Source organism: Chiloscyllium plagiosum, unplaced genomic scaffold (genome assembly GCF_037043375.1).
Source record: "Chiloscyllium plagiosum isolate Xiang-an unplaced genomic scaffold, Cpla_swu_hap1 HiC_scaffold_3, whole genome shotgun sequence".
In the NCBI taxonomy this organism is placed as follows: domain Eukaryota; kingdom Metazoa; phylum Chordata; class Chondrichthyes; order Orectolobiformes; family Hemiscylliidae; genus Chiloscyllium; species Chiloscyllium plagiosum.
The window spans coordinates 78102985-78130747 of NW_028270141.1; the positions used below are offsets into that span (position 1 = coordinate 78102985).

Genomic DNA, 27763 nt, shown 5'->3' on the forward strand with positions numbered 1-27763 from the left:
ATTTTCACTTTTAAAAACAATTACTAATTTACCCCTTCAAAACTTCAATCTATCAGGTTTATTCAGCATGACCGATCTTACAGGATATAACATTTAAAACCATTTACATGTAATAACTTTGAAACTCAATGTACTTTGGATCTTGTTTTAAATATTGGTTTGATTTTGATCGAGGAAACGTGGGTGTACCCATTTTGTACTTGATATGAATAGCTTACTCATTCAAAAATCCACTATATTAGAAGCAAGAGATTAATTCAGGTTTTAATTTGTAAACTATATTCATAACATTTTACTTCAATAAAAGTCATAAGAGTTTGAATAAAATGCTTGCCAAAATGATTACAATTAGCCTCAAAGTAAATGATATATGCTTGTTCAATCTGTTCAACATTTTACTTGGCATTTCATAAACATTTTAGTAATGAACACATATGATTTCAACATTTTTCACATTTCAGCAATATAATTCAAAAGAAAACCTAACCGCCCACACTCTTCATCCTCATAACTTTACAGTTTTTTGCTTTCAGATACTTAAATGAATTTTTTAAACTCTTCAATTTTCATGTTCTAGTTTTGGTCTGTCTTTTGCTGTCAGAAGCAGACCAATTTATGTCATCATCAAGTATTTTTATCATTCTTCAAATACTCTTCTTCACTACAATTCTTTTGAACTTCCACCTGTTTCTAGAATCCATCACCCCTTAAAGTATAGATACTAAATGAAAACAGTATGTTTTATATCATTTTTCTTGACACTAGCAAATTATGAAAATTATATCTGAGTACTTAAAGTCAGGGGAAGCATTAAGTGAAAAATCACTCATCACTTCCTTTTTGTCATAGAAGACCTGAGAGGCAGTACTGCTTCCACCCACTGGTTAGGTTTGGATATCATGTCCATCCAGAGAGCAGCTTCCTCTTCATTTGAGTCCATCCAATCCACATTACGGCCATAACTACTACCTGTGGAAAAAAAAAGCAATTAATCACAAAGAATCTTTGTGAAAATGATTAGTAGTTGGAAGTTTAACAGATTAAACACATACTTTTCACTGTTGCAGTTTAATAAAAATGAAGAATGTATGTGGGCTGTTGAGATGAAGTATTATAAGTAGTTCAAAAGGTGAAGATTCTCACAAGGAGTGGTGGAAGCAGTTTGTGTCTAAGGAGATGCTTGATGCAAACATAAGGGAGAAGGAGATAGAGGGCAGGAAAGAAGATGTAATTAGAATGGAGGTGGCATTTTAGGGTGTAAAATTTGGCATAGATTAGTTGAACCTAATTCTCAGTGTGTGTGATGTAGCCCCGATGAAATTCCAAATAATACTGTCTTGAACAATGGTTGACCAGTATCATTTTTTTTTAAAATGCAGAAGGTTTTCTGTTGATAATGAAATCAGCACAAGCATCTCAGAGAAGCTCAGATGGTGTAGCTTCTTGGGATTCAAAAATGCCTGCCAGTGTGATGTCAAATTTTAGCTCCCATTTATTTCAAAGATCTAATTGTGCACCTCCCCATCAACTATACTTCTGGAGCAGCATTGCAATGTTGAAGTAAATAATGTCCTTCCTTTCTTCATTCAAGAAATTCATCCTTTTTTTCTTAATGCATGCAACCACTAATGTTATTAGTTTTATTTGTAATAGAGCTCATATTGAGGTGAAGTAATGCTATTCTATATGAACATTCTAAAGTTAAAATCACTTATGAAGTATCAATAGCACCTTTACTATTGGAGTTGTAGGAAGTTTATGTGGTTGCCAACTAAATTTACTGTGTTACTGTCATAGGATACCACTAAGAAAAATGAACCTGTGGTTTAATGGGTTAAAAGACTATTCTTTCATCACTGGGGTCATAGGTAACATGACAAAAAGGATGAAAAATTCCTTATTGCTTTTTGTAAATGTCTCAAGTGAAATAATTTTGGCCAACTGATCTTTCTTCCTGGTGGGTTATTCACCAAACAAACTGGCCATCGTTTATCATTAATTGGCAGCTTTACCACAGAGACTGCTTTGATGCAGGAGAGCTGATGTGAGATTGCTGCAAGACATTGCTGTGACAGACAAGAGAATGATTTACTCCCAATCTGGCTTAAGACGTGACCTGTTAGGTTATTCCCCAGGACAGATATCATTCATACAAATGAGGACAATCCAACAAAGCAATTTAGTTGGCTAGAGAACTATGAATGAAGTTTGCCCGTTTTCAGTTAAAATGTTTTATCAAGTGAGATTCATAGTGCCTGTTCCACCATGGCCCATAGTGACTTTTCTCTTGCAATCATCCTGTCTTTATGTTATTATTTATGCAACTGAACTCTTCAGGTTTCTTGTGGAATCATTCAGTAGACTAGGCAGAAGTGTTTGTCACTGCCAGGACTCGCTGTGTTCATGCTGATGGTGCCCTAATTAAAGCTCAGTTGCATAGTACTTTAGATGATGCAAACTAGGAACTGCTCTTACAGAGTGGTGCTTGACTTATATCACTGAGGACATGGCCCAGTAAGGACAGCTTGCACGACATGAGGGTGCTGGTGCATTGAGTGGTGGATAGGAGGGCTATCCTTTATCCTGTTACCTGCTGCAGGAAGCCATTCCACCAGACACACACAGGCTGGACCAGGATAGCAAACCAACTCAGTACTGTGTTCTGAGTTAGAAGGAATACCCAGCTGTTCAGAAAGAAGATCAATAATTATGTTTTACAAGGTAAGTGACACTTCACAGTCAGAGCGCCACCACTTGCTCATATTCTACCACTGCACACACATCTCGCCAAGGCTCATGGACTCCGATTCCCCCTAATGTAAATTTAATGACTATCACTCACCTTATCATGCCAAACAGCTAACCCTTATGCTCTTCCTACTCACTCACTGAGATCACCACCCCACCTCTCATGCATTACTGCTAGCTGCTCTTCCATTCACCTCCATTATTCTCAATCCTTCCTTTTGTCTCATTGTGGAAATACTTGCCATACCTCTGTAGATTGCTGACCATGGCCACCTACTGACATTGGACAAACCCTTTGACTGTAGTCTCTTTGCAGATGATTCCTTGCAAAGGTGACAATGATGTATCACAGTGCAATACACTGACATGTCCATGCATTTTTCAGTTCTCCCCACTGTGATATGCTCTCCCTCTGAGCTTAGAAAGCCATGTCAAGAAAATAGAAACTGGTGACCTCCAAGTAAGAGAGCACTGATAAAGCTAGCTAAAAGACCTCGTGCATCCTGTGTAGCTGTTTGAGAATCATGTTTTCTCCTCAGAAAATAACCTGCAGAAGCAAGTTACACCATTTCTTCAGTGTCATTGGGTGAAAGTTCTGGAGCTCTCTTCCTACAGCACTGTGGGTCTACCTGCAGAAAATGGATTTTAGCAGTTCACAAAGGGAGCTCACCACCACTTTCTGAAGGGCAACAGTGGATGGACAATAAATTCTGGCCCAGCCAACGATGCCACATCCCGTAAATGAATAAAAAGAAAAGTAGGCAAGTCATAGACAGCCTTGAAGTAACATGTTGAAGGGCTAAAATATAAGAGGTGGTCTAAGAGCAGCCATTATGTTGGAGTGGTACTGGGTGGTTTGCAAATGCAAAAAAAACCAAAGTCGGAAACTGCTTGAAAATTTCAGCAGGTCTGGCAGCCTCTGTGAAGTAGAAAGAAAAAGAGTTAAGTTTTTGGATCCAGTGACCTTCAGGTTTGCCAGGTCAGTAGGGTGGTGAGATCAGGTTATGGAATTCAGAGGATTGAAGTGATAGGGGAAAGAGTTGGAGGTTACTGGGATGTCGGAGTGTCAGGAGGGAGTTGAGAGTCAATAGGAAAAATCAAGAGATTGGAGGGAGGATTCTGTGTTGGAAGGTCAATTGAGAAATCATGGTGGGAGGTGGGAGGCATTAGTTGTGTAGTTATTCCAGGAATTCAACATAGTTTTGCCTGATCTAACATTTCCTGAGCAACTGTACTTAAGTCTGATCTCTCCCAAGTCTCCAACTCTGCTCTGAGTCAAATCTTCATCTAAGGTCCTGAGAATTGTCCATTGAAAGTTTAAACTTCCCAGTCAATTCCCACAGTTAGTGTTTGGTGCCCCTAAGGATTCCCAATGCATATTTTTGGGGTTGTATCCTATCTCCAAATTTTCCAAAGACAAAAAACTTCAGGCCGATATTTAGCCTGCTTTTTTTTTAAAAGAGATAATGACCTATACAAATGGAAAGCATTATTTTGCATCTACATCTGTAATCCTCTGTTGAAGTCATTACTTTATTTAATAGCAAGCAAGACTGGGAAATTGGGACTTATCATATTTTGTGGCAAACAACAGTTTAATGAGCTGCAATGTAACCATGAATTTAAAATTTTTCCCAAAAGAAAATTGCTTTTTAAAAGCTGTAACTCTCACTAGCTATAACAAGAGAATAAGTGGTGTAGTTATCTCTAGCTCTGCAGCATTCTAGTACATCTTAAAATATGTTTATAATACAGCTGTAATTGAAATGTTGAACATATTATAGTATATTTCCCATCATCTCTACATGTCAGGATTTAAATCTCTATCCTCACGGCAACACAAACTGTTTTCTGTAAATTGTCGACACAATTACAATTCAAACCTATCATACCTGTGCCTAAATTAAGGCGAACTCCTCCAAGAAACTGATTGGTGAAGGTTTCATGGTCCCAGATGGATAGTTCTGCACAAGCCTCCATTATTTCATCCAACCGGAATCCATCATACACCATGGTATGGTTATAGGTTGGATTAAGGCTTTTCTTTACTATTCGGGTCTTTTGCCTGCTCTTCTTACTGGTATCTGGTAAAATATAACTGGAAGAAAAGAAACAGGAAAAAAATGGTAGTAAAGAAATGGCAGTTTCAGATAGTGTTAAATATATTCTACAACGATCAATTTTATTTCAAGCTGTTCTTCACACGTAGTGAATTTTGTTGAGGGCCACATGTATAATATTTTTGGAAATGGTAACCTTATGTGAAAAACCAAAATTTTATGAAATAACGTATTCAAACCCCCACATAAAATGCACATACATGAAATAACCAAACAGCTTCAAAAACATCAACAAAAATTGATATTCTCTATTTTGCAAATTTTATTTTTTCCATAGCATCACATGATGTGAAATAATCACATTAAAATTATATTAAAAGGATAGTCATAAAAATAACTATATTATTGGGCCTCTAATGTTTGTAATTTTTATTAATGACTTGGATGAGGGAATTGAAGGATGGGTCAGCAAGTTTGCAGACGACACAAAGGTTGGAGGTGTCGTTGACAGTATAGAGGGCTGTTGTAGGCTGCAGCGGGACATTGACAGGATGCAGAGATGGGCTGAGAGGTGGCAGATGGAGTTCAACCTGGATAAATGCGAGGTGATGCATTTTGGAAGGTCGAATTTGAAAGCTGAATACAGGATTAAGGATAGGATTCTTGGCAGTGTAGAGGAACAGAGGGATCTTGGTGTGCAGGTACATAGATCCCTTAAAATGGCCACCCAAGTGGACAGGGTTGTTAAGAAAGATATGATGTTTTGTCTTGCATTAACAGGGGGATTGAGTTTAAGAGTTGTGAGATCTTGTTGCAGCTCTATAAAACTTTGGTTAGACCCCACTTTGAATTCTGCATCCAGTTCTGGTTGCCCTATTATAGGAAAGATGTGGATGCTTTGGAGAGAATTCAGAGGAGGTTTACCAGGATGCTGCCTGGACTGGAGGGCTTACCTTTTGAAGAGAGGTTGACTGAGCTTGGACTTTTTTCATTGGAGAAAAGGAGGAGGAGAGGGGACCTAATTGAGGTATACAAGATAATGAGAGGCATAGATAGAGTCGATAGCCAGAGACTATTTCCCACGGCAGAAATGGCTAACATGAAGGGTCATAGTATTAAGCTGGTTGGAGGAAAGTATAGAGGGGATGTCAGAGGCGGGTTCTTTACACAGAGAGTTGTGAGAGTATGGAATGCGTTGCCAGCAGCAGTTGTGGAAGCAAGGTCATTGGGGATATTTAAGAGATTGCTGGACATGCATATGGTCACAGAAATTTGAGGGTGCATACATGAGGATCAATGGTTGGCACAACATCGTGGGCGAAGGGCCTGTTCTGTGCTGTACTAGTCGACGTTCTTTATGTTAGCTTGATTAGGGTCTTTTCTTTTTGAGCTTGCTATTAGAAAAATGTAAACACTAAATATTAAAAAACATAACTTTCAATTTCAAAAACCAGAGAAGAGTTAAAACTTAAATCACATCAGCTGATTTGTCACATTTTTATTGTCATATGTACCGAGATAAAATAAAAAAGTATTGTTTTGTGTACTAACCAGACAAATCATACTTTACGTAGTACACTAGGGTAATAGAACAGAATGCAGAACATAGTGTAACAGCTGCAGAGAAGTTGCAAAGTAAGATCTACTCACATATATGACAGGTCTCTTACACATCTGATAACAGTGGGGTGAAAGCTGTTCTTAAATCTGTTGGTACATATTTTCAAACTTTTGTTTCTTCTGCCTGATGAAAGTGTGTGTAATCGGCGTGGGAGAGGTCTTTCATTATACTGGTTGCTTTCCCAAGGAAGCAGCATGTGTAGGGCATGGAAACAGACCTTTTGGTCCAACTTGTCCTTGCTGATGAGATACCCTAAATTAATCAATTCCCATTTGCCAACCTTTGGCCCCTATCCCTCCAAACCCTTCCTGTTCATATACCCATGGAGGTGTCTTTTAAATGTATTTGTACTAGCCTCCACCACTTCTTCTGGCAGCTCATTGCACATAAGCATCAGACTCTGCATGAAAAAGTTGTCCCTTAGGTCCTTTTTCAATCTTTCCCCTGTCACCTTTAACCTATGCCCTCTAAATTTGGATTTCCCTACCCAAGGGAAAAAACCTTGACTTATTAGAAGGAAGGCTAGTGTTTATGATGGATTGGGTTGCTTCCACTAGGCAAAAGTGAGGACTGCAGATGCTGGAGATAAGAGTCGAGAATGTGGTGCTGGAAAAGCGCAGCTGTCATGCAGCATCCGAGGTGCAGGAACATTGACATTTCGGGGAAAAGCCCTTCATCAGAAATTAGGCTAGGTCGGGGGTGGAGACATAAATAGGAGGGGCGTGAGGCTGGAGGGATGGTAGCTGAGAGTGCAATAAGTGGTTGGAGATGGGGGTAAAGGTGATAGATCGGAGGGGAGGGTGGAGCGGATAGGTGGGAAGGAAGATGGACAGATGGGACAGGTCATGAGGATGGTGCTGAGCTGCAAGGTTGGAACTGGGGTAAGGTGGGGGGAGGGGAAATGACAAAACTGGTGAAATCCACATTGATGCCCTGGGGTTGCAGGGTGCTGAGGCGGAAGGTGAGGCGTTCTTCCTCCAGGTGGTTAGGCAGTGGTAATGGAGGTGGCCCAAGACCTGCATATCCTCGCCGGAGTGGGAGGGGGAGTTGAAATATTTGACCATGGGGCAGCGGGGTTGGTTGGTGCAGGTGTCCCAGAGATGTTCTCTGAAGTGCTCTGTGAGTAGGCATCTTGTCTCACTCAATGTACAGGAGACTGCATTGGGAGCAACGGATACAATAAATGACATGTGTGGAAGTACAGGTCAAACTTTGATGGATGTGGAAGGCTCCTTTGGGGCCTTGGATGGAGGTGAGGGGGGGAGGTGTGGGCACAGATTTTGCAATTCCTGCAGTGATAGGGGAAGGTGCCAGGACAGAGGGTGCATTGTTAGGGGGCGTGGACCTGACCAGGTAGTCATGGAGGGAATGGTTTTTACAGAAAGCAGATAAAGCAGATGGAGTGGGGAGGGAAATATATCTCTGCTGTTGGGGTCCATTTGTAGGTAGCGAAAATGGCAAAGGATGATGCGATGTATATGGAGGTTGTTGGGGTGGAAGGTGAGGACCGGGGGGTTCTGTCCTTGTTTTCACGGCACTGTAATTTCTTGCAGTCTTGGACAGAGTAGTTGCCTTACGAAACTGTAATGTATCTGGATAGGATGCTTTGTATGATGCGTCTCTAAAAATTAGTAACAGTCTTTGCAGACATGCCAAATTTCTTTAGCCTTTTGAGGAGGTAGAGGTTTTGGTGTGCTTTCTTGACTATAGTATCAATGTGGATGGACCAGGTTAGCTCTTAAGTGATATTTACTCCTAGGAACTTGAAACCCTCGATCACCTCCACCTCAGCATCATTGCTAAAGACAGGGCCTGTCCTCCACTCCGCTTCCTGGAGTCAATGACCAGCTCCTTGAGGGAGAGATTATTGTCTTTACATCATACATTTCCTGTCTCCTTCCTGTACCCAGTCTTGGTGTTGTTTGAGATCCGATCTACTATGGTAGTGTCAAAAGCAGATTTGCAAATGGTGTTAGAGCCGACTTTGGCTACACAGTCATGTGGAGTATAAGGAGCGGTAAGGGGCTGAGTACACAGCCTTGGGGGCATCCGTGTTGAGGATTATTGTGGAGGAGATGTTATTGTCTATCCTAAATGATTGTGATCTGCAAGTCAAAGTCAAGAATCCGGTTGCAGAGAGGGAAGCAGAGTCCTAGGTCTCGGAGTTTGGAGATGGGTTTTGTTGGAATTATGGTGTTGAAGGTGCAGCAAAAGTCATTAATGCAGGTGTCTTTGTTATCCAGATGTTACAGGCATGAAGGTAGGGGCCAGGGAGATGGTGTCGCTGTGGACCTATTGTGACAGTAGGCAAGTTATAGTGGATTAAGGCAATCTAGGAGACTGAAGTTGATGTGTGCCATTACTAATCTCTTGAAGCACTTCATGGTGATGGATGTTAGAGCCACCAGTTAGAACCTCACATCATAATAGGGAGAGGTTAAAGATGTCTGCAAATACTCCTGAAAGCTGCTACATGCAGGGTCTGACTGCACAGCCTGGGACTCCATCTAGGCCAATCACTTTCCATGGGTTCACCCTCAAGAAGGTGGATCTGACATCTGCAGCAGTGACCATGGGTACAGGTGTACCCAAGACTGTTGGGGCAGGTGACATCATTTTATTGGCCTTCTGTTCAAAATAAGCTTATAATGCTTTGAGCTAGTCAGGGAGGGATGCATTGTTGTCACCATAACACATATCGTGTAAGCCTTGCCACAATTAATGTATTTGTGAGGTTAGTAAGGACAAAAGAGTAACTGGGAGAGAATAGAGCCCCTCAAAGATCAGCAGGGCGGACTTTGTGTGGAGCAGCAGAAAATGGAGGAGATACGAAATGGAGTATTTTGCATCAGTATTTACTGTGGAAAAGGATGTGGAAGATATAAAATGTAGAGAAATTGATGGTAACACCTTGCAAAATGTCCATATTACAGAGGAGGAAGTACTGGATGTCTTGAAACGCATAAATTTGGATAAATCCCCAGAACCTGATCAGGTGTACCCAGGAACTCTGTGGTAAGCTAGAGAAGTGATTGCTGAGCCTCCTGCTGAGATATTTGTATCATCGATAGTCACAGGTGAGATGCTGGAAGACTGGAAGTTGGCTAACGTGGTGCCACTGTTTAAGAAGGGTGGTAAGGACAAGCCAGGGAACTATAGACCAGTGAGCCTGACCTCGGTGGTGGGCAAGCTGTTGGAGGGAATCCTGAGGGACAGGATGTATATGTATTTGGAAAGGCAAGTACTGATTAGGGATAGTCAACATGGCTTTGTGCGTGGGAAATCATGTCTTACAAACTTGATTGAGTTTTTTGAAGAAGTAACAAAGAGGATTGATGAGGGCAGAGCAGTAGATGTAATCTATATGGACTTCAGTAAGGCGTTCGACAAGGTTCCCCATGGGAGACTGATTAGCAAGGTTGGATGTCACGGAATACAGGGAGAACTAGCCATTTGGATACAAACTGGCTCAAAGGTAGAAGACAGAGGGTGGTGGTGGAGGGTTGTTTTTCAAACTGGAGGCCTGTGACCAGTGGAGTGCCATGAGGATCGATGCTGGGTTGTCTATTTGTTGTCATTTACATAAATGATTTGGATGCGAGCATAAGAGGTACAGCTAGTAGGTTTGCAGACACTAAAATTGGAGGTGCAGTGGACAGTGAAGAAGGTTACCTCAGATTACCACAGGATCTTGACCAGATGGGCCAATGGGCTGAGAAGTGGCAAATGGAGTTTAATTCAGATAAATGCAAGGTGCTGAATTTTGGGAAAGCAAATCTTAGCAGGACTTATACACTTAATGGTAAAGGTCCTAGGGAGTCTTGCTAAACAAAGAGATCTTGGAGTTCATAGCTCCTTGAAAGTGGAGTCACAGGTAGATAGGATAGCGAAGAAGACATTTGGTATGCTTTATTTTATTGGTCAGAGAATTGAGTACAGGACTTGGGAGGTCATGTTGCAGTTGTACAGGATATTGGTTAGGCAACTGTTGGAATATTATATGCAATTCTGGTCTTCTTCCTATCGGAAAGGTGATGTGAAGTTTGAAAGGGTTCAGAAAAGATTTTCAAGGATGTTGCCAGGGTTGGAGGATTTGAGCTATAGGGACATGCTGAACAGGCTGGGGCTGTTTTCCCTGCAGCGTCGGAGGCTGAGGGGTGACTTTATAGAGGTTTACAAAATTATGAGGGGCATGGATAGGATAAATGGACAAAGTCTTTTCTCTGGGATTGGGGAGTCCATAACTAGAAGGCATAGGTTTAGGGTGAAAGGAGAAAGATATAAGAGAGACCTAAGGGGCAATGTTTTCACACAGAGGGTGGTGATATGTGTGGCATGAGCTGCCAGAGGAAGTGGTGGAGGCTGGTACAATTGCAACATTTAAAAGGCATTTGGATGGGTATATGAATAGGAAGAGTTTGGAGGGATATGGCATGGGTGCTGGCAGGTGGGACTAGATTGGGTTTGGATATCTGGTCGGCATGGATGGGTTGGACAGAAGGGTCTGTTTCCATGCTGTACATCTCTATGACTCTGGTCTAGGAATCTAGTTTAGCCGGGAATTGTCTCTTGGCATCGCTTGTGAAGATCGTACCTAGATTTTCTGTATAGGTCAGGGTCACCTAACTTGAATGCCTCAGACCTGGATTTCAGTAGGGAGTGGATCCCCTGGTTCATCCACTGTTTCTGGGAGGGGAACACTCAGATTAACTTCCTTGGCATACAGTCCTCTGCACATTTACTGCTCAAGACTGTGAAGGCAGTGGCATCCTCATTTTGACTGGCTGTCGCGTTCTTGAATATGGAGGAGTCCACTGACTTCAAGCAGTCATGCAGGTGCTCATCCGTTCCCTCAGAGCAACATTGTGTGATTTTCTGTACCGGATCATCAAGCTTCAGTTTCTGCTTGCAAGCCAGGAGAAGCAGCATACCATCTAGTCTAATTTACCAAAGTCCGGGTGGGGAACAGAGCGGTGGGCAGCTTTGAGATTGGTCCAGGGTGTTTGGGCTACCTGTTAAATTGAATGACTACTTCTAATTGAACCCGAAGAACAGGAAATGTGCTGATCTAAATTACCAAGTTAGTTTCAATTGACTAAGTGTCAAAACCAGTTGCCTTTCAATCAACCTTTTCTGAAATTTACCTTCAAATTCACAATGTTGAAAAAGCAGAAAAAGATGCAAACTGATTACAGTGGAGCTTCCTCACTTTAACCTAAAGAAAAGTTCCAGGTACAAAATCTACTGATACAGAGTGATAAAATAATGAAAAGCAAACATTAAACCTGTAAGTGTCAGTATAGGGTCACATGTGATTAAAATTAATAATCCATCAATCATTAAATAAATAGGATCTGAATATTTACAGCACAAATTAAGATCATTTACATCAATAAATCTCTGCCAGTGCTAGTTTTTCGGCTCAAGTTAGCTCCTCAAATCTTTATATTTGTTTATATTTTTCCTTTGTAAATAATGTCCAATCCCTTTTGAAAGATGTTATAATCATTGCATTACAATAAAAAAGATATTAGAGCATTCTACATCTTAGCAATCTCTGCGTGAAACAGGTTTTCTGAACAGTGATCATAGAGTTTGAAAGGATAGGGATGATTAAGAGAACTGAGATGCATTTCATCCACAAAAATACCAATACAGACGGTGTTTCAAATAGAGCCTCCAAATCAAATGCCTACTGCCTGCCTTCATTTGTCAATCCGTGGTTAGAACTGTGGACAGGGAAATGAAGGCTGGTGTTCAGCACATTAAAACTGGACAACACTGGGTTAGTGGGACTTGTTAGCCTTAACTGGCAGCCTACCTGGCAGAAATAGTTTGGATTTCAAAACCCCTGCTATTGGTTAACCAGGCTCAGTACCCACCAGCTGACAATGTGGAAGATCAGAAATGGTGCTAGCAGAATGGACAATGATGTTATGGGGGGATCTAGCTCAGCAACTCACCGCGGAGAAGGAGAACTGCTAAATCAAACTTTACTTTCAGTCGTTTGTGGGATATAGGCTTCGCTTGCTGGCCAGCATTTATTGCCTGTCCCTAGTTGCCCTTGAGAAGGTGACAGTGAGCTGCCTTCTTGAACTGCTGCAGTCCACCTGCTGTGGGTTGACACCCCAATGCCATTAGGGAGGGAATTCCAGGATTTTGGTCCAGAGACAGTGAGGGAATAGTGCTACATTTCCAAGTCGGGATGATGAGTAGTTTGGAGGAGAACTTGAAGGTGGTAATGTTTCCACATGTCTGCTGCCCTTGTCCTTCTCAATGGAAGTAGTCCTGGGTTTGGAAGGTGCTGTCTGAGGATCTTTGGTGGATTTCTGCAGCGCTGTCACTGAGCATCAGTGGTGGAAGGAGTAGATGCTTGTAATAGATGTGGTGCCAATCAAGTGGGCTGCTTTGTCCTGGATGGTGTCAAGCTTCTTGAGTGTTGTTGGGGCTGCACTCATCCATGCAAGTTCATCAGTAACTTATTCAGCAAATTGTCAGCTAAAACAAAAGAGACACCAATCTTGTGGCAATGGCTAAGTGATGGCGGAACAGGTAGAGGATGCTACTAGCAGTTTTCAGCTATAACCCTGCACACAGGTGGCTGCAGGGCAATGGCTGCACTTGACACATTAGGCCAGATGTGGAGCTTATACCCACCTCAGGCAACAGAGAGCAGATCTTTTTAGGTACAGTGCTGCTCTCCCAAGTCCAGAGAAGGGGAAGAAAAGGAATTTTGCTCACAAACTGGATCCCAATTAAAAAAAGCAACCTTGGAGAAACCAGAGTGATGATGTCTTTGTCAGCAAGTGATTTCAATCCTTAAGAAGAACTGAGAGAATTATTAAACAGGACAAATGAGCACAGCACAAAGCCAATGACTCCATCAACTTACAAAATATCCAGAATTTGGATGATAAATGACAAGTAATATTTTCACCAGAGAAGTGCAGGCAATGACCGTTTTCCAGAAAGAATGCAAACATCTCCCTTTGATGAGTCCCCTATCATCAACTTCCTAGAGGTTACCATCAACCAGAAACTTAACAGGACCAGCCAAATAAATATTGTGGAATCAATAGAACAGATCAGAGGCTAGGATCTCTCATGGCATGTGATTCACCTCCTAACTCCATGATACCTGTCCATGATTTCAAAGCACAGTTTGGTATACAATGCAACAATCTCCACTTCCCTGAATAAGTGTAGCTGCAGTGACACACAAAAAGCTTAATTCCATCCAGGAGAAAGCAGCCTGCTTGATTGACACCATATCCACTAACTTCAACATACACTGCTGACACATAAGAGCAGCAGCTTATATCATCGACATAAGATCTTCTGAAATAGGAACAGGAATAGGCCAATCTGCTTCACTATTCAATTGGGTCATGGCTGATCCAAGGGTCCTTATGTCCACTTTACTGAGATTTTCACATAACCCTTGATTTCCTCTACTGACCAAGAATCTATCTCAACTATAAATATATACAAATACTTTGCCCCCAAGCTCTCAGTGGCAAGGAGTTCCAAAGACTCACATCACTCAGAGTAGAAATTCCTCCGCATCACAGTTTTAAACTTGTGCGCCTTTATTCTAAAACTATGCCTTCTGGTCCTAAACTGTCTCATGAGGGGGAACACCCTCTCAGCATTTACCATGTCAAGCCCCTTAAGAATCCTATATGTCCCAGTGAGAGTCACTCTCATTCTTTTAAACTTCAGTCAATAGACAATAGGTGCAGGAGTAGGCCATTTGGCTCTTCGAGCCAGCACCACCATTCATTATGATCATGGCTGATCATCCACAATCAGTATCCTGTTCCTGCCTTATCCCCATAACGCTCAATTCCACTATCTTTAAGAGCTCTATCCATCTCCTTCTTGAAAGTATCCAGAGACTTGGCCTCCACTGCCTCCTGGGACACAGCATTCCATATATCCACCACTCTCTGGGTGAAGAAGTTTCTCCTCAACTCTGTTCTAAATGGCCTACCCATTATTTTTAAACTCTGTCTTCTGGTTCTGGACTCATCCATCAGCGGAAACATGCTTCCTGTCTCTACAGTGTTCAATCCTTTAATAATCAGATCCCCTGTCATCCTTCTAAACTCAAGTGTGTACAAGCCCAGTCATGCCAAACATTCAATATATGATAGTTCCGCCATTCCGGGAATTGACCTTGTGAACCTACACTGTCCTTCCTCAAATGTGGAGACCAAAACTGCATGCAATGCTCCAGGTGCAGTCTCACCAGGGCCCTGTACAGCTGCAGAAGGATCTCTTTGCTTCTATACTCGATTCCTCTTGTTATGAAGGCCAGCATGCCATTAGCTTTCTTCATTGCCTGCTGTACCTGCATGCTTGCTTTCAATGACTGATGTTGGACTTCCCCTTTACCTAACTTGACTCCACTTAGATAGATTTCCAACCTGTTTAGCCTTTGCTCATAAGACAATCCCTCCATACCAGGGATCATCCTGGTGAGTCTTCTCTGAACTGTCTCCAATGAAATGATATTTTTCCTTAAATACAGGTCATTCTGCTATGAAACTTGTTTCATTAATGTGAATTTGCTATGGCGAATTGGGGACACTGTTTCTCAAAGCATGAACTTTTAAAACGTGTATTGGTTACAATGTGATTATGGCTCCATTAGTTAAAATGGTGTTGCTATTTTGCGGTTTTCTTATAACATAGGTTAGCATGAGAACAGAACTACTGCGTAATAATAGAACCGACTATAAAGGGACCAAAACTGCTCGCAGTTCTCCAGCACCAGCACCTTGCACTGTTGCAGTAAGACTTCCCTGTTCTTATACTCCAACCTCCATGAAATAAGGGCCAACTCTCCATTAGCCTTCTTGATTACCTGCTGCATCTGTGTGCTAGCTGTATTTTGTGCACCAGAACCCCCAAGTCCCATTGTGTTGTAGCTTTCTGCCATTTTCCTTTATTTAAATACTCTGATCTTTTATTCTTTCAAAAAAGAAAAACTTCACAGTTCCGTTAATGAAACTCCATTATTAATGATTTGTCCACTCACATGATCTATGAATATCTATCTGTAAACTGTTTGTATCCCTCTTGCAACTTGCCTTTCCATTAATGTTTGTGTCATGTGCAAATTTGGGAACTATATATTCACTTCATTCTTCCAAATTATTAATTTATATTTTAAACAGTTGGCATCCTGGCACTGATCCCACTGGTGTCAGATACCCAACCTGAAATTGAAACTGTTATCCCCACTTGCTGTTTCCTGCCCATAAGCCAATTCTCTGTGCATGCCAATATACCACGTCCAACAGCATGTGCTCTTATGACTTAACCTCTTGTGAGTCGAATGCCTTCTGGAAGTCAAATACAGCACATCTACTGGTTCCCATATAACCATTTTGGTGGAGACTTCCTCAAAAAATTGGTCAGATACAATTTCCCTTTTATGAAGTCATGCTGAGTCTGCTTAATTAGATTATGAATTGCTGTAGATAGGGTTTTAAACTAAATAGCGAGAGTGACTTTAGTTGCATGGAAACTTATGCAAAAACTTAAAGGAGGGGAGGTCTCAGCAAAGGTCATTACACTTTCCAGAACAAGTAATAAGACCGAGAGAGTGGATATAGTTGGGAATCTACTTCAAGCACAGCAGAAAAGGAGACAGCTTTGAGAAAGGGGCAGTCAACACAGGCCTAAGAGTGTTGTATTTAAATACACATCGTATGTGAAACAAGGTGAATAAGCAAATTGAAATTGGTGGGTACAATATTGTGTGTATCACAGAGATGTATGTGCAAGGGGACCAGGGCTGGGAGCGAAATATCCAAGTATCCGTGTCTGAGTAAAAGGACAGGCAGGTGGACAGGGGGCAGGATTGCTTTGTTCAAGTGATATAGAGTCAGAAGGCATAGAATCTGTATGGGTAGAATCAAGGAACCTCAAAGGAAAGAAGACCCTGATGGGAGTTATATACAGGGAGGGTCGAGAGCATGGTACTGGAAAAGCACAGCAGGTCAGGCAGCATCCGAGGAGCAGAAGAATCGACGTTTTGGGCATAAGCCCTTATATACAGGTCTCCCAGCAGTAGTCAGAGTATGGGGAAGAAACTAAACCAGGAGATAGAAAATGCATGCAAGAAAGGCACTATTACAATAATTATGGGGTAACTTAAATATGCAGGCGGACTTGGAAAACTTGGTAGTGGATCTCAAGAAAAGGAATTTGTGGAATGTCTACGAGATGGTTTTGTGGAACAGTTTGTGGTAGAACCCATTGAAGGAACAGGCAATTCTGTGTACTGAGGCCATAATTTGATAGAATTCATCTGGCAGTTTGAGACGGAGAAGCTGGAATCAGATGCAACAGTATTATAGTTGAGTAAAGGTAACTACAAAGACATGAGGGAGGACTTGGCCAGAGTTGGCTGGAAGGGGAGCCAGCAGGGAATGTGGTTGGGCAGCAATGGCAGGAGTTTCTGGGAGTAATTGAGAAGGTACAGCAGAAATTCATCCCAAAGAGAAAGAAATACACTAAGAGGAGAATAAGTCAACCATGGCTGATTCCTTGATGAAGGGCTTTTGCCTAGAATGCCGATTTTCCTACTCCTTGGATGCTGCCTGACCTGTTGTGCTTTTCCAGCACCACTCTAATCTTGACTCTAATTTCCGGCATCTGCAGTTTACCTCACCATGGCTGATGAGTTAAGTCAGGGACAGCGGAAAAACAACAAAAAAATCCACTGTAGTGAAGATAACTAAAAACAATCAGTGGGGGTGGGGGGAGGATGATATATGAGGCAACCTTAATAATAATGTAAAAAGAAAATTGCAAGAGATTTTTTTTTAGATACCTAAAAGGTAAAAGAGAGGCAAGAGTGAATATTGGACCACTGGAAAATTAAGCTGGCAAAGTAATAATGAGGAACAAACAAATCGGGAGGAACTGAATAGGTATGTGACTTCAGTTTTCACAGTGGAAGACACCAGCAGCAAACCAGAACTTCAGAAAGGTCAGGGGCAGAGGTGAGAGTATTGGCCATTACTAAGGAATAGATGCTGAGGAACATGAAAGGCCTGAAGGTGGATTAATCACCCGGACCAGAGTTCTGAAGGAGATAGCTAAGGAGATTGTAGTTGCATTGATGGTGATTTTACAAGAATCGCTGGAGTTAGGGAAAGTCCCAGAGGTCTGGAAAATGGCTAATGTAACACCCCGTTAACGAGGGGAGGAAGGCAGGAAAGACTAAACTGTATGCCGGTTACTCTGATTTCAGTTGTTGATAAGATTTTAGGGTCCATTATTAAGGATGAGATTGCAGAATACTTGGAAGTGCATGGTAAAATAGGGCTGAGTCAACATGGCTTCCTCAAGAGAAAGTCATGCCTGATTAATTTGTAAGAAACCTTTGAGAAGGTAACAAGAAGGTTGGACAAAAAAGAGCCAGTAGATGTGATCTATTTGGATTTTCAGAAGGTCTTTGACAAGGTGCCACACTGGAGCCTGTGAAATAGGATAAGAACCTGTGGGGTTAGGGGCAAAGTACTGGTATGAATAGAGGATTGGCTGACTGGCAGAAGGCAGTGACGGGTATAAAAGGGTCTTTTTCAGATGGCAGCAGTTAACTAGTGGAGTTTCACAGTGGTCCATGTTGGGATCCACAAATATTCACATTATACATTAACGATCTGGATGAAGGAGCTGAGGGTATTGTTGCTAAGCTTGCAGATGGCACAAAGATAGTGGAGGGATGGGTAGTGTTGAGGAAGCAGAGGCTGTAAAATGACTTAGTCAAATTAGGAGAATGGGCAAAGAAGTGGCAAATGGAGTTCAATGTGCGAAAGTGTGGGGTTATGTACTTGGGTTGGAAGAATAGAGGTGTTGACTAAACAGGGAAAGGCTTTGGAAATCTGAAGCAGAAAGGGACTTGGAAGTCCTAGTTCAAGATTCTCTGAAGGTTAAAATGCAGGTACAGTTGGCAGTTAGGAAGGCAAATTAATATTAGCATTCATTTCAAGAGGGCTAGAATACAAGAGCAAGGATGCAATTTTGAAGCTGTATTATGTTCTGGAATATTGTGTGCAGTTTTGGACTCCATATCTAAGGAAGGACATGCTGGCATTGGAAGATGTCCAGAGGAGGTTTACAAGAATGATCCCAAGTTGAAGGGTTTGACATATGAGGACCAGTTAAGGAGTCATTATCTGTAGTCTACAGAGTATAGAAGGTTCAGGGGGGATATCATTGCAACTTACAGATACTGAGAGGCCTAGATAAAGTAGACAGAGAAGATTATTCCACTAGTGAGAGAGACTAGGAACCGAGGGAGTGATGGGTCAACTCTTTAAAACTGAGATGTGGAGTCATTTCTTCCATCAAAAGGTAGTTAATCTGTGGAGCTCATTGCCACAGAAGGCTGTGGAGGCCAAGTCATTGAGTGTATTTAAGATAGAGATCAATAGAACCTTCATTAGTAAAGGGATCAAGGATTATGGAGAGAGAGCAGGAAAATATGGTTGAAAAACATATCAGCCATGATGGAATGGTTGAACAGACTCGATGGGCTGATTGGTTAAATTCTGCTCTGATACCTTATTATTTTCCAAATGCTCTGCTATTAGTTCCTTAATAATTCAGGCTCCACACCTCAGGAAGGACACCTCAGCGTGTCCAGCAGAGATTCACACGGATGATCCCTGGAATGGTAGGCCTAACACATGATGATCGGTTGAGAATCCTGGGATTGTATTCATTAGAATTTAGAAGGTTGAGGGGAGATTTCATAGAAACTTAGAAACAGTGGACACTAGGAAGTTGTTACAGTTAGGCGGGGAGACTAGGACCTGTGGGCATAGCCTTAAAATTAGAGGGACTTAATTTAGAATGGAAGTGAGGAGACATTTCTACAGTCAGAGATGGGCCTGTGGAATTCATTGCCACTGAATGTAGTGGAGGCCAGGATTTTGGGTGTCTTGATCTCATAAGGAATTAAGGGCTATGGGGAGAGTGCGGGTAAGTGGAATTGAAACACCCATCAGCCATGATTAAATGGCGAAGTGGACTCAATGGGCCAAATGGCCTTGCTTCCACTCCTATGTCTTATGGTCTTATAACTGATTCCCTAAAAAATGCTGGTCCAGCCAGCAATGCATATATCCCAGGGACAATTGAGTGCTAGCCAGGTGAGTGATGCCTACATCCTGTGAATGAGTTATTAAAAACTGCTTCCTAATAACACATTATGCTCCCAAAGCTTCTGTACAGTTACTTATCCCATAGATGATTCTCAACTCCTGGCAGATGTTTTCTGCCTATCTTTTCCAAGCTGGCTGGCTGCGTTCTGCCATTAGGCTCTCAGAGGACCACTGTAGATTCCTTCCACTCGCTGCAAACTAAACAAATCTTCCAACTTCTTTCTCCATCATAAATTATGAAATGTGCTTGAACAGCCATCTGAATTCTATGTGGTAAACATCACAGTAGTGATTTTCCTGCTTAAATCCACACTTGACTAACATTATTTCCTTTGGCTCTCCCCGCTGAGTGAGTTGTGGCCTTCACAAAACCAAATCTAAAACTTATTCCAAAAGATATGCATAATGAGCCAGATTTCTGCAACATTGGGCATTAATATATGAGCATCAGTCTATCCATCCAACTTTGAAAGAAGGTATAAGAAATGCAAGAGAAACAGTATGTGGCACAATGGCTCGGTGGCTAGCACTGCTGACTCACTGTGCCAGCGCCCTGGGTTCCTCTAATTTTAGCCTTGGGTGACAGTCTGTGTGGAGTTTGCATGTTCCTCCTGTGTCTGCATGCATTTCTGCCAGGTGCTCTGGTTTCCTCCCATGCTCCAAAGATGTGCAGGTTAGATGGATTGGACATTTTGAAAATTGCCTGTGGCATCCAGGGATGTGCAGGCAAGATGGATTAGCCATGGTGAGTGTGGGGTTGCAGGGTTAAGTTGGAATGCACTTCAGAGGCAGGCTCGATGGGCTGAATGGCCTCTTTCTGCACTGTAGGGGTTCTATGAATGAGTGGAGCTGAAGCTGGAAGGATAGCAAGTAAAAACAGGAGTACCCCACAGAAATCTTACAATCTCAGCAAAAAATAAACTGAAGATCTTTGGGAAATGATGCCTATGGAGGTATCTAGGCTTGAAGAGAGGCCACCAGCAAGTTCAATGCTAAATTCCTTCCAAACCTTAAGACCAAATATCAATTTTAATTTTCAGTGGAAAAGGAGCTTAAAAATCTAATATCCATTTTTTAACCCCTACAACAGCATTCTTAGCTGAGTTCAGTGCTGTTATACCAGAGACTGTTTTTAATGTATTCCTCATATGATCTTTTTAATGTTCTTGAATAGCAGTGGTATATAACGAATAATATGGTTCTGATTTTAACAGAACTTACCATCTCACAAAAGAGTCTACACCACCAGGCTTTAGAGGCTGCAATTGCATTGCTTCTTTCAGCCATATGTGAACTTCCCCATTGAGTGGCATGTTCCCATCTGAAAATAAATTGCAGATTTTCAGTTACACATCGATTGCTTCTAGAAGGCTTGAATACACAATTTTTGGCATTGTGTACACAATACCGGTTAGTGAACTTCAGTTCAGTGGAACTTGTTAAATACTAGGATTATACATTTCAGAGAGAGAAAAGCTGTTACATTCTAAGTTTATTGTGATATAAAGTTTGCAATGTAAATAAGTTAAGATTTTGCTTAATTTCCCATGGCATGCATTAAAATAGTTTGGCTTGGAACGGTACAGATCAGTACCAGGCTCTTCGGCCTACTATGTCTGCACCAATCACAATACCATTCTAAACTAATCCCATCTGCCTGCACATAGTCCATACTCTCTGTGCTCTGCCTGTCAATGTGTCTGTCTAAATGTCCCTTAAATGTTGCTGTCACAGCTGCTTCTGTCACTTCCCCTGACAGCACATTCCCAGCACTATTACCCTCTGTGGAAGATACTTGCCTTGCACATCTCCTTCAAACTTTCCCCTTCTCACATTAAACCTATGCCCCCTAGTATGTGACATTTCCACCCTGGGAAAAAGACATCCACTTTCCACCCATGCCTCTAATAGTTTTATATAAATCTATAAATCTCCCCTCAGCTTCCGAGTGTCTCATGAAAGAAATCCAAGTTTGGACAACGTCTCCATGTAGCTAATCCACTCCAATCTAGGTAACATCCTGATAAAGCTCTTTGCACTCACAAAAGCCTCCACATCCTTCCTATAGTGTGGTGACCAGAACTGCATACAATATTCCAAATGTGGCCGAAACAAAGTTTTATACAGCTTCAATATGACTTGCCAACTTTTATACTCAATGCACTGACTGATAAAAGCAAGCATGCTGTATGCCTTCTTTACCAACTTATCCACTTGTTTTGCCACTTTCAGGGAGCTATGAAGTTGCACCCCAAAATCCCTCCACGCATCAATGTTCCGAAGGGTCCAGTCATTTACTGCATATTTTCAACTTGCATTTGAGCTTCCAAAATAACATCACACTTAAGCGATGTCCAGACATCAGGCAATCAATAGACAATAGGTACAGGAATAGGGCATTCGGCCCTTCGATCCTGCACCACAATCCCACGCACAGTAATTTTGAAGAGTGTTGTAGTGATAACAGTATTGGACTAGAAATCCAGAGGCCCAACATTTAATCAATATATGTGAAATTAAATATTCTCTGTTAAAACTCATCTGGTTCATTAATGTCATTTAAGGAAGGAAGTCTCCCAGCCCAGCCTTCCTGGTTTTGCTGAGGTGTGACTCCAGATCCGAAGCACTGTGACTAATTCTTAATTATTCCCTGAAATGGTCTAGCTCAGCAATAAACAGAGATGCCCATATCCCATAACATATTAAAAGACAAATGAGATGCATAGAAGTAGACCATTTCGCCCTTCTTTTCTGTTCATCCCCAATGGCTAATCTTCCACTTTATCTCTGCCTTCTTACATTAGCTTATGTGCAAAAATCTATCAGCCTCTGTCTTGAATAAAGAATTCCAAAGATTCACAATCCATTGAGTCAAGAAACTCTACTCATGCATTGCTAAATGGCTGATATCATTAGTCTGAGACTGACCTCCATCTTTGACCTTCCCTAGCCTGGGGAAACATTTTCTAAAGTCTGCTTTTGAGGAATTGTATGTTTCAGTTAGATTACCTATGACTCTTCTAAACTCTAGAGAATAAAGAGAAACCATATGGGTTTTCCTTCTGGTTCAATTAGTGTTTGATTAGAAACACTGATCCCAAGTGTAATTAATGAAAGAAAGATTACCTATTGATTCTGCTGGAATATACTTAAGTGCCACACGGATTTCTCCCCGATTGATGTTTCCTTCCAATAGAGTAGATGGCTGAAAATGTACAGAAGTAGCATCGCATAATGTTAGATAAAGGTGAACGCCTGCAGTTTCAATCTATTTTAATTAATTAATATTTTGGTACATCCTGCCACAATGGACATCTCCAAAAGGTTACAGCACAATTATACCACAATATTTAATATTAAATTGTTCAGTCAGTGGATCAAAATTACCCTGTCCATTGGACTTTCTGCTGTACTGCACATGTGTATTTGCATACTGTGCAGAAATCTAGTTCCTTGGAGAATAATTTTGTTTTAACTTTCTCATTTGGAAAGTTAGAGCATTCTCTTTCTACTACCAGTAAAAATATTGGAAGCAGATTTATAAGGTTTTGAACTTTAACTTAAAGTTGCATCAAAGCCATTTCAGTGATCTTTCTTGATTTTTTGACAGCAAGGATTTGAAAAAAGATATACCATTAATGCTCCGCTTTTAAAGCAAAATATTCTAGTAAATGTTAAACTGGACAAAATGCTATTCATTTTAACTGGACAAAATGCTATTAATGTTTTAATTCAATGTTGCATCTTTCAGTGTCAGCTTATCTGGGTAACCAAGAAAACATCACGTTGCACTGAAGATAATATGTTATTGTCTATGAGACAGAAAGCAGAAGAAGGTGATTATTTATGGCAAAGAGCTTTTCAATCAGGCACCAAAAGGGTTCTGCAATGGAAATGATGTTCCATTCATGGGAATGTGGAAATAGGAGTCAGTTATTTAATTGTTTGTTCATGTGAATTCATTCAAAATGATCATTGCTGACCTGCAACCTGACTCTTATATTTGTTTTTGTGCCATGTTCCTTAATACAATTAGTCAATAAGAATCTATCAGTGTTCCATTAAAAATTATCAATTGACCTAGCATCACTTGTAGCTTGTAAAAAGGAATTGTAAATTTTTCCCATCTTTTGCATGTAGAATTGTTTTCTAATTTTACCCTTGAAAGTACTGGCAATAGTCTTTTAGCAGTTTCCAATTACATACGCCCTAATGAGGGAGTCAAAAGGTATTGAAGTAGGCAGGAAAATGGACCTGAGGCACAATCAGATCAGGCTTGATCTGATAGGGTGGTGGAACTTGAAGAACCAAATAACCCACTCCTGCTCCTAATTTATATATTTGTGTATGCAACACAAAGACTTCTTCAACAGTACCTTCCAAACCGACAACCTACACTTTCTTGAAGGACATGTCCAGCATCCCACCACCTGCAAGTTCAACTCCAAGTTACAAAACCATCTGACTTGGAACTATAATGCTGTTCCTTCACTGCATGAAAATCAAAATCCTAATTCCCTTCCTTTGGGTAAATCTGCAATCAATGCATTGTCATGATTCAGAAAGGCAGCACACCACCACTTTCTCAAGGGCAACTGTGAACTGAGCTTACTAATGATAGCTACAAACCAAGAATGAATTAAGAAATATTCAGATAACATCCAGACATATACTTTACATTCATTATTTGTTCACCTCCTCAAAAAATCATTCAGATTCATCAGTCATGATTTTACAAATCTACACTGAATGATTCTAATCAACTAAAAAGATTTCAAAATTTGTTGTCACTCTATCCTTGATTATAACCCTAGTAATTTCCTTGACTCTAAGGGCTCTCTACTTCCCTGATTTCCCTCTCTCAAGTTTCTTAAATTAAGGGCATTTTCCAAATTAAAGGACTGCTCAGGAACTTGAAAGAACTTCAAAAAATTATAGTTAGGACATCTGCAATAGTCTCAACGACTTCTTGTAAAACACTGGGATGGAAACCATTAGACACTGGCAATTTGATACTCTTCAGCACCTTTATTTTCTTCATTGTTCTTATCTTTCTTATCAAAATTTGAGTAATTCCACAACCCTGACTCAATACTTGGTTCCTTGAGATGTCAAGCATTTGTTCTCTTCCTTGCTGTAGCACTGATTATTCAACAGTTCTACCATTACTTCATTTTCAGTGACATGGAGGTGCTGGTATTGGACTGGGGTGGACAAGGTCAGAAGTCACACAACACCAGGTTATAGTCCAATAGGTTTATTTTAAATCACAAACTATCGGAGCACTGCTCCTTTGTCAGGTGAAGTCATCACTTCATTTTCAATGACATTATTGTCATAAGTAGTTTTCAAGTGGCTCACATTGCTGTTGTTCACCTTCTCTTTTCTAATATAATTGCAAGGAAAGGTTATGTTCTTTTTAATGTCTCTTGAAAACTTTCTTTCACTAAGCCTTTCCTAAATCTTACAAACTTATATGTTGCTATTTGATTTTGTTTGTAACTTTCCTAGTTGCCAGGATCTGTGTTTTTCTTTCACAGTACTTTATGTTTCATATTTAGTTTTATGTAGTTAAATCTTTATTCATCCATCAGAATGTAAAAAATCTCAGAGCAGACCTGTACAATCCCTTGAGCTTCCTTTACCATTTACTGTGATGGTGGCTGATCTGCCTTGACTTCACTTCACCACTCATCATCTTTCTTAGTTCCTGAGAGACCAAAAATCCAACTCGCTCAGCATTGAATATGCACAATATTGGAGCATGCACAACTCTCGAGGGTAGATGATTCTAAGATTCACAACAATTCGAGTGAAGATTTCTTTTCCCTTCTCATGCCTTAAATGACCAATGCCTTATCCTGAGGCAATGTCCTTCATGTTTTAAATTCCCCAGATGTATGAAACAGCCTCTCAGTGTCTACTAACAAGCCCCTTCAGAATCTTGCATGCTTTAATTAGATCATCTCTTATTTTTCAAATGGATTTTGTGACTTTCCTTTGAGTGCAGAAAGCTCTCCTCCTTCTCAAGGATTTCAGTCACACTCTCCCAAGAAGTACATGAGTGACACTTCTCTGACAGTGAGTTGTTGCTGTCTGACATTTGTCTGCAAACTGATGTCAAGCTGGTACTTTCCATTATTGACATCTACACAGATTGTCACCTGCCTTATTCCCAACTCCAATTGCATTGTAAAATCAGGGTGTAAGAATCACAATTCAGGGTGATACCATCCCCATTCTATGCTTAATGTACAAATTATACACTGTTGTGGTTCTGTTCGCCGAGCTGGAAATTTTTGTTGCAAATGTTTCGTCCCCTGTCTAGGTGACATCCTCAGTGCTTGGGACGTCACCTAGACAGGGGACGAAACGTTTGCAACAAAAAATTCCAGCTCGACGAACAGAACCACAACAACGAGCACCCGAGCCACAAATCTTCACCCAAACTTTGAGATTACACACTGTTTGCTTCTCTCGAAACTTAAATTTTAAATTATTTCAAAGAATTTATGATTAAAACCAACTAACCTGAGCAATGAATGTTGTTAACTTCCTTTGTTAAAATTATGAAACTTATGCAAAAGGCAATTGTTACCTTGGACTGCAAGGTGTACCAGTTTGGTGTCTTATTGCTCCAGTCCCAGTTACTCATCTCTACCTCTGTTTCTCCAAGGAATACATTTCGACCAAGTGTATCATTGTGCCACACGGAGACATTCAGAGTTCGATTCAGAAGTTCTTGCTTCTTTATTTTGTACTGAAAAGAATACACTAATATACATCAACTCAATAAGCAATCCAGGTCCTATCACAAGGGATTCAGCAGAACTGTACCTAAAAGAGTTATATTTAGCACTTTAGTATTTCCTTTGACACCTTCTAAAACTGTTCTACCTTATGCAACTATTATGATTAAGAATTGTTTTGCCACATTTAGAGTGATTGTACTGGTAAAATCTAACAGTATTTTAGGTGTGTGTTATTTTATACCTTTGTCCACCTGGTTATCCATAGATTCCTAACTATGTATCTTAAACATTTAACAGTATTAAAATGTGGAATAGCATAATAGAATAAATGAAATTACACTTTCAAACTTAAAACCCTCAGCTCTGTAATTATTTTCAACATTTTTTTGTTTCACATGGTTGCTGTCACTTCTCCAAGTCTCCTTGCTGCCTCAGCGTGGACCACCTTTCTGGGTGACATTGCCACCCCTTAGAGGCAGGGATCTTGCCATCATGACAAACTCTTGGCCTATGTTTTAATTGGATCACTGAGAAATCCCTTTTGCTTCAACTAGTGAGTACACACACTCATCCACCTACTTCCAAGAATTTAGGAATAAGATATTATAAGACAAGGTTGTGTGTTCATAGGGTTATGTTGGAATTTAACTAGGTAAACCCACCCACAAGCCACTACAGCAGGTTACTCATGAATAACAGCCTATTCAGCAGACAAACATGATTCCAGCCTTTCATTGTTAATTATATCATCTCAGAATCAACTTGACAACAAAGACACCTTGTTATTTTCCTACTCACTCAAGAAAGATGACTATTTGCTTTGACTGACTCCTTTGTCACGGTCCCCTTTCTTTAACATTGCTGTATGTTAAACTCGAAGTTCCTGAACTTTACTGGTGTATTTCACATTTGGAAAATAAGAGCAGGAGCTGGCCATTTGGCAGTTTGAATCTGCTCCACCATTCAATATGGTCATGGCTGATCATCCAACTTGCAGCATTTTTCCTGCTTTTGCCCCAAACCCTTGGAGTGAAGAAATTTCTCCTCATGTCAGTTCTCAATGACCTATCCCATATCCTTAGAGTGTGATCCTTGGTTCTAGTCTCCCGGCCTTTGGGAACAACATTTGTGCTTTTATCCTGTTTAGTCCTATCTGTGAGAGATCCCCTCAATTATCTAAACCTCAGTAAATATAGTCCCAACCTGATCTAATCTCTCTTAATACATCAATTCTACCATGCCAGGAATCAATGTAATAAACCTTAGTTACACTTCCTCTACAGCAAGAACAGTCTTCCTCGAATAAGGAGACCAAAACTGCACACAAAATTCCAGGTATGGTCTCACAAATTGCAAATATCCCTGGTCCTGGGTTCAAATCTTCTCACAATGAAG

General features: G+C 40.8%; 1 protein-coding gene across 1 annotated transcript in view; it reads right to left on the minus strand.

The window, feature by feature from the left end:
* Window positions 1-243: 243 nt before the first annotated feature.
* The window catches only part of LOC122545235 (synaptotagmin-like protein 2), a 206429-nt gene continuing 178909 nt past the window's right edge, over window positions 244-27763 (minus strand). Inside the window, exons 11-15 of the mRNA XM_087980991.1 lie at window positions 26215-26376; window positions 22743-22821; window positions 20838-20937; window positions 4641-4846; window positions 244-969 (exon numbers count right to left, since the gene is read on the minus strand). Coding sequence (XP_087837117.1) covers window positions 830-969; window positions 4641-4846; window positions 20838-20937; window positions 22743-22821; window positions 26215-26376 — 687 coding nt within the window. The 3' untranslated portion in view covers window positions 244-829. The remainder of the gene's footprint in view (window positions 970-4640; window positions 4847-20837; window positions 20938-22742; window positions 22822-26214; window positions 26377-27763) is intronic.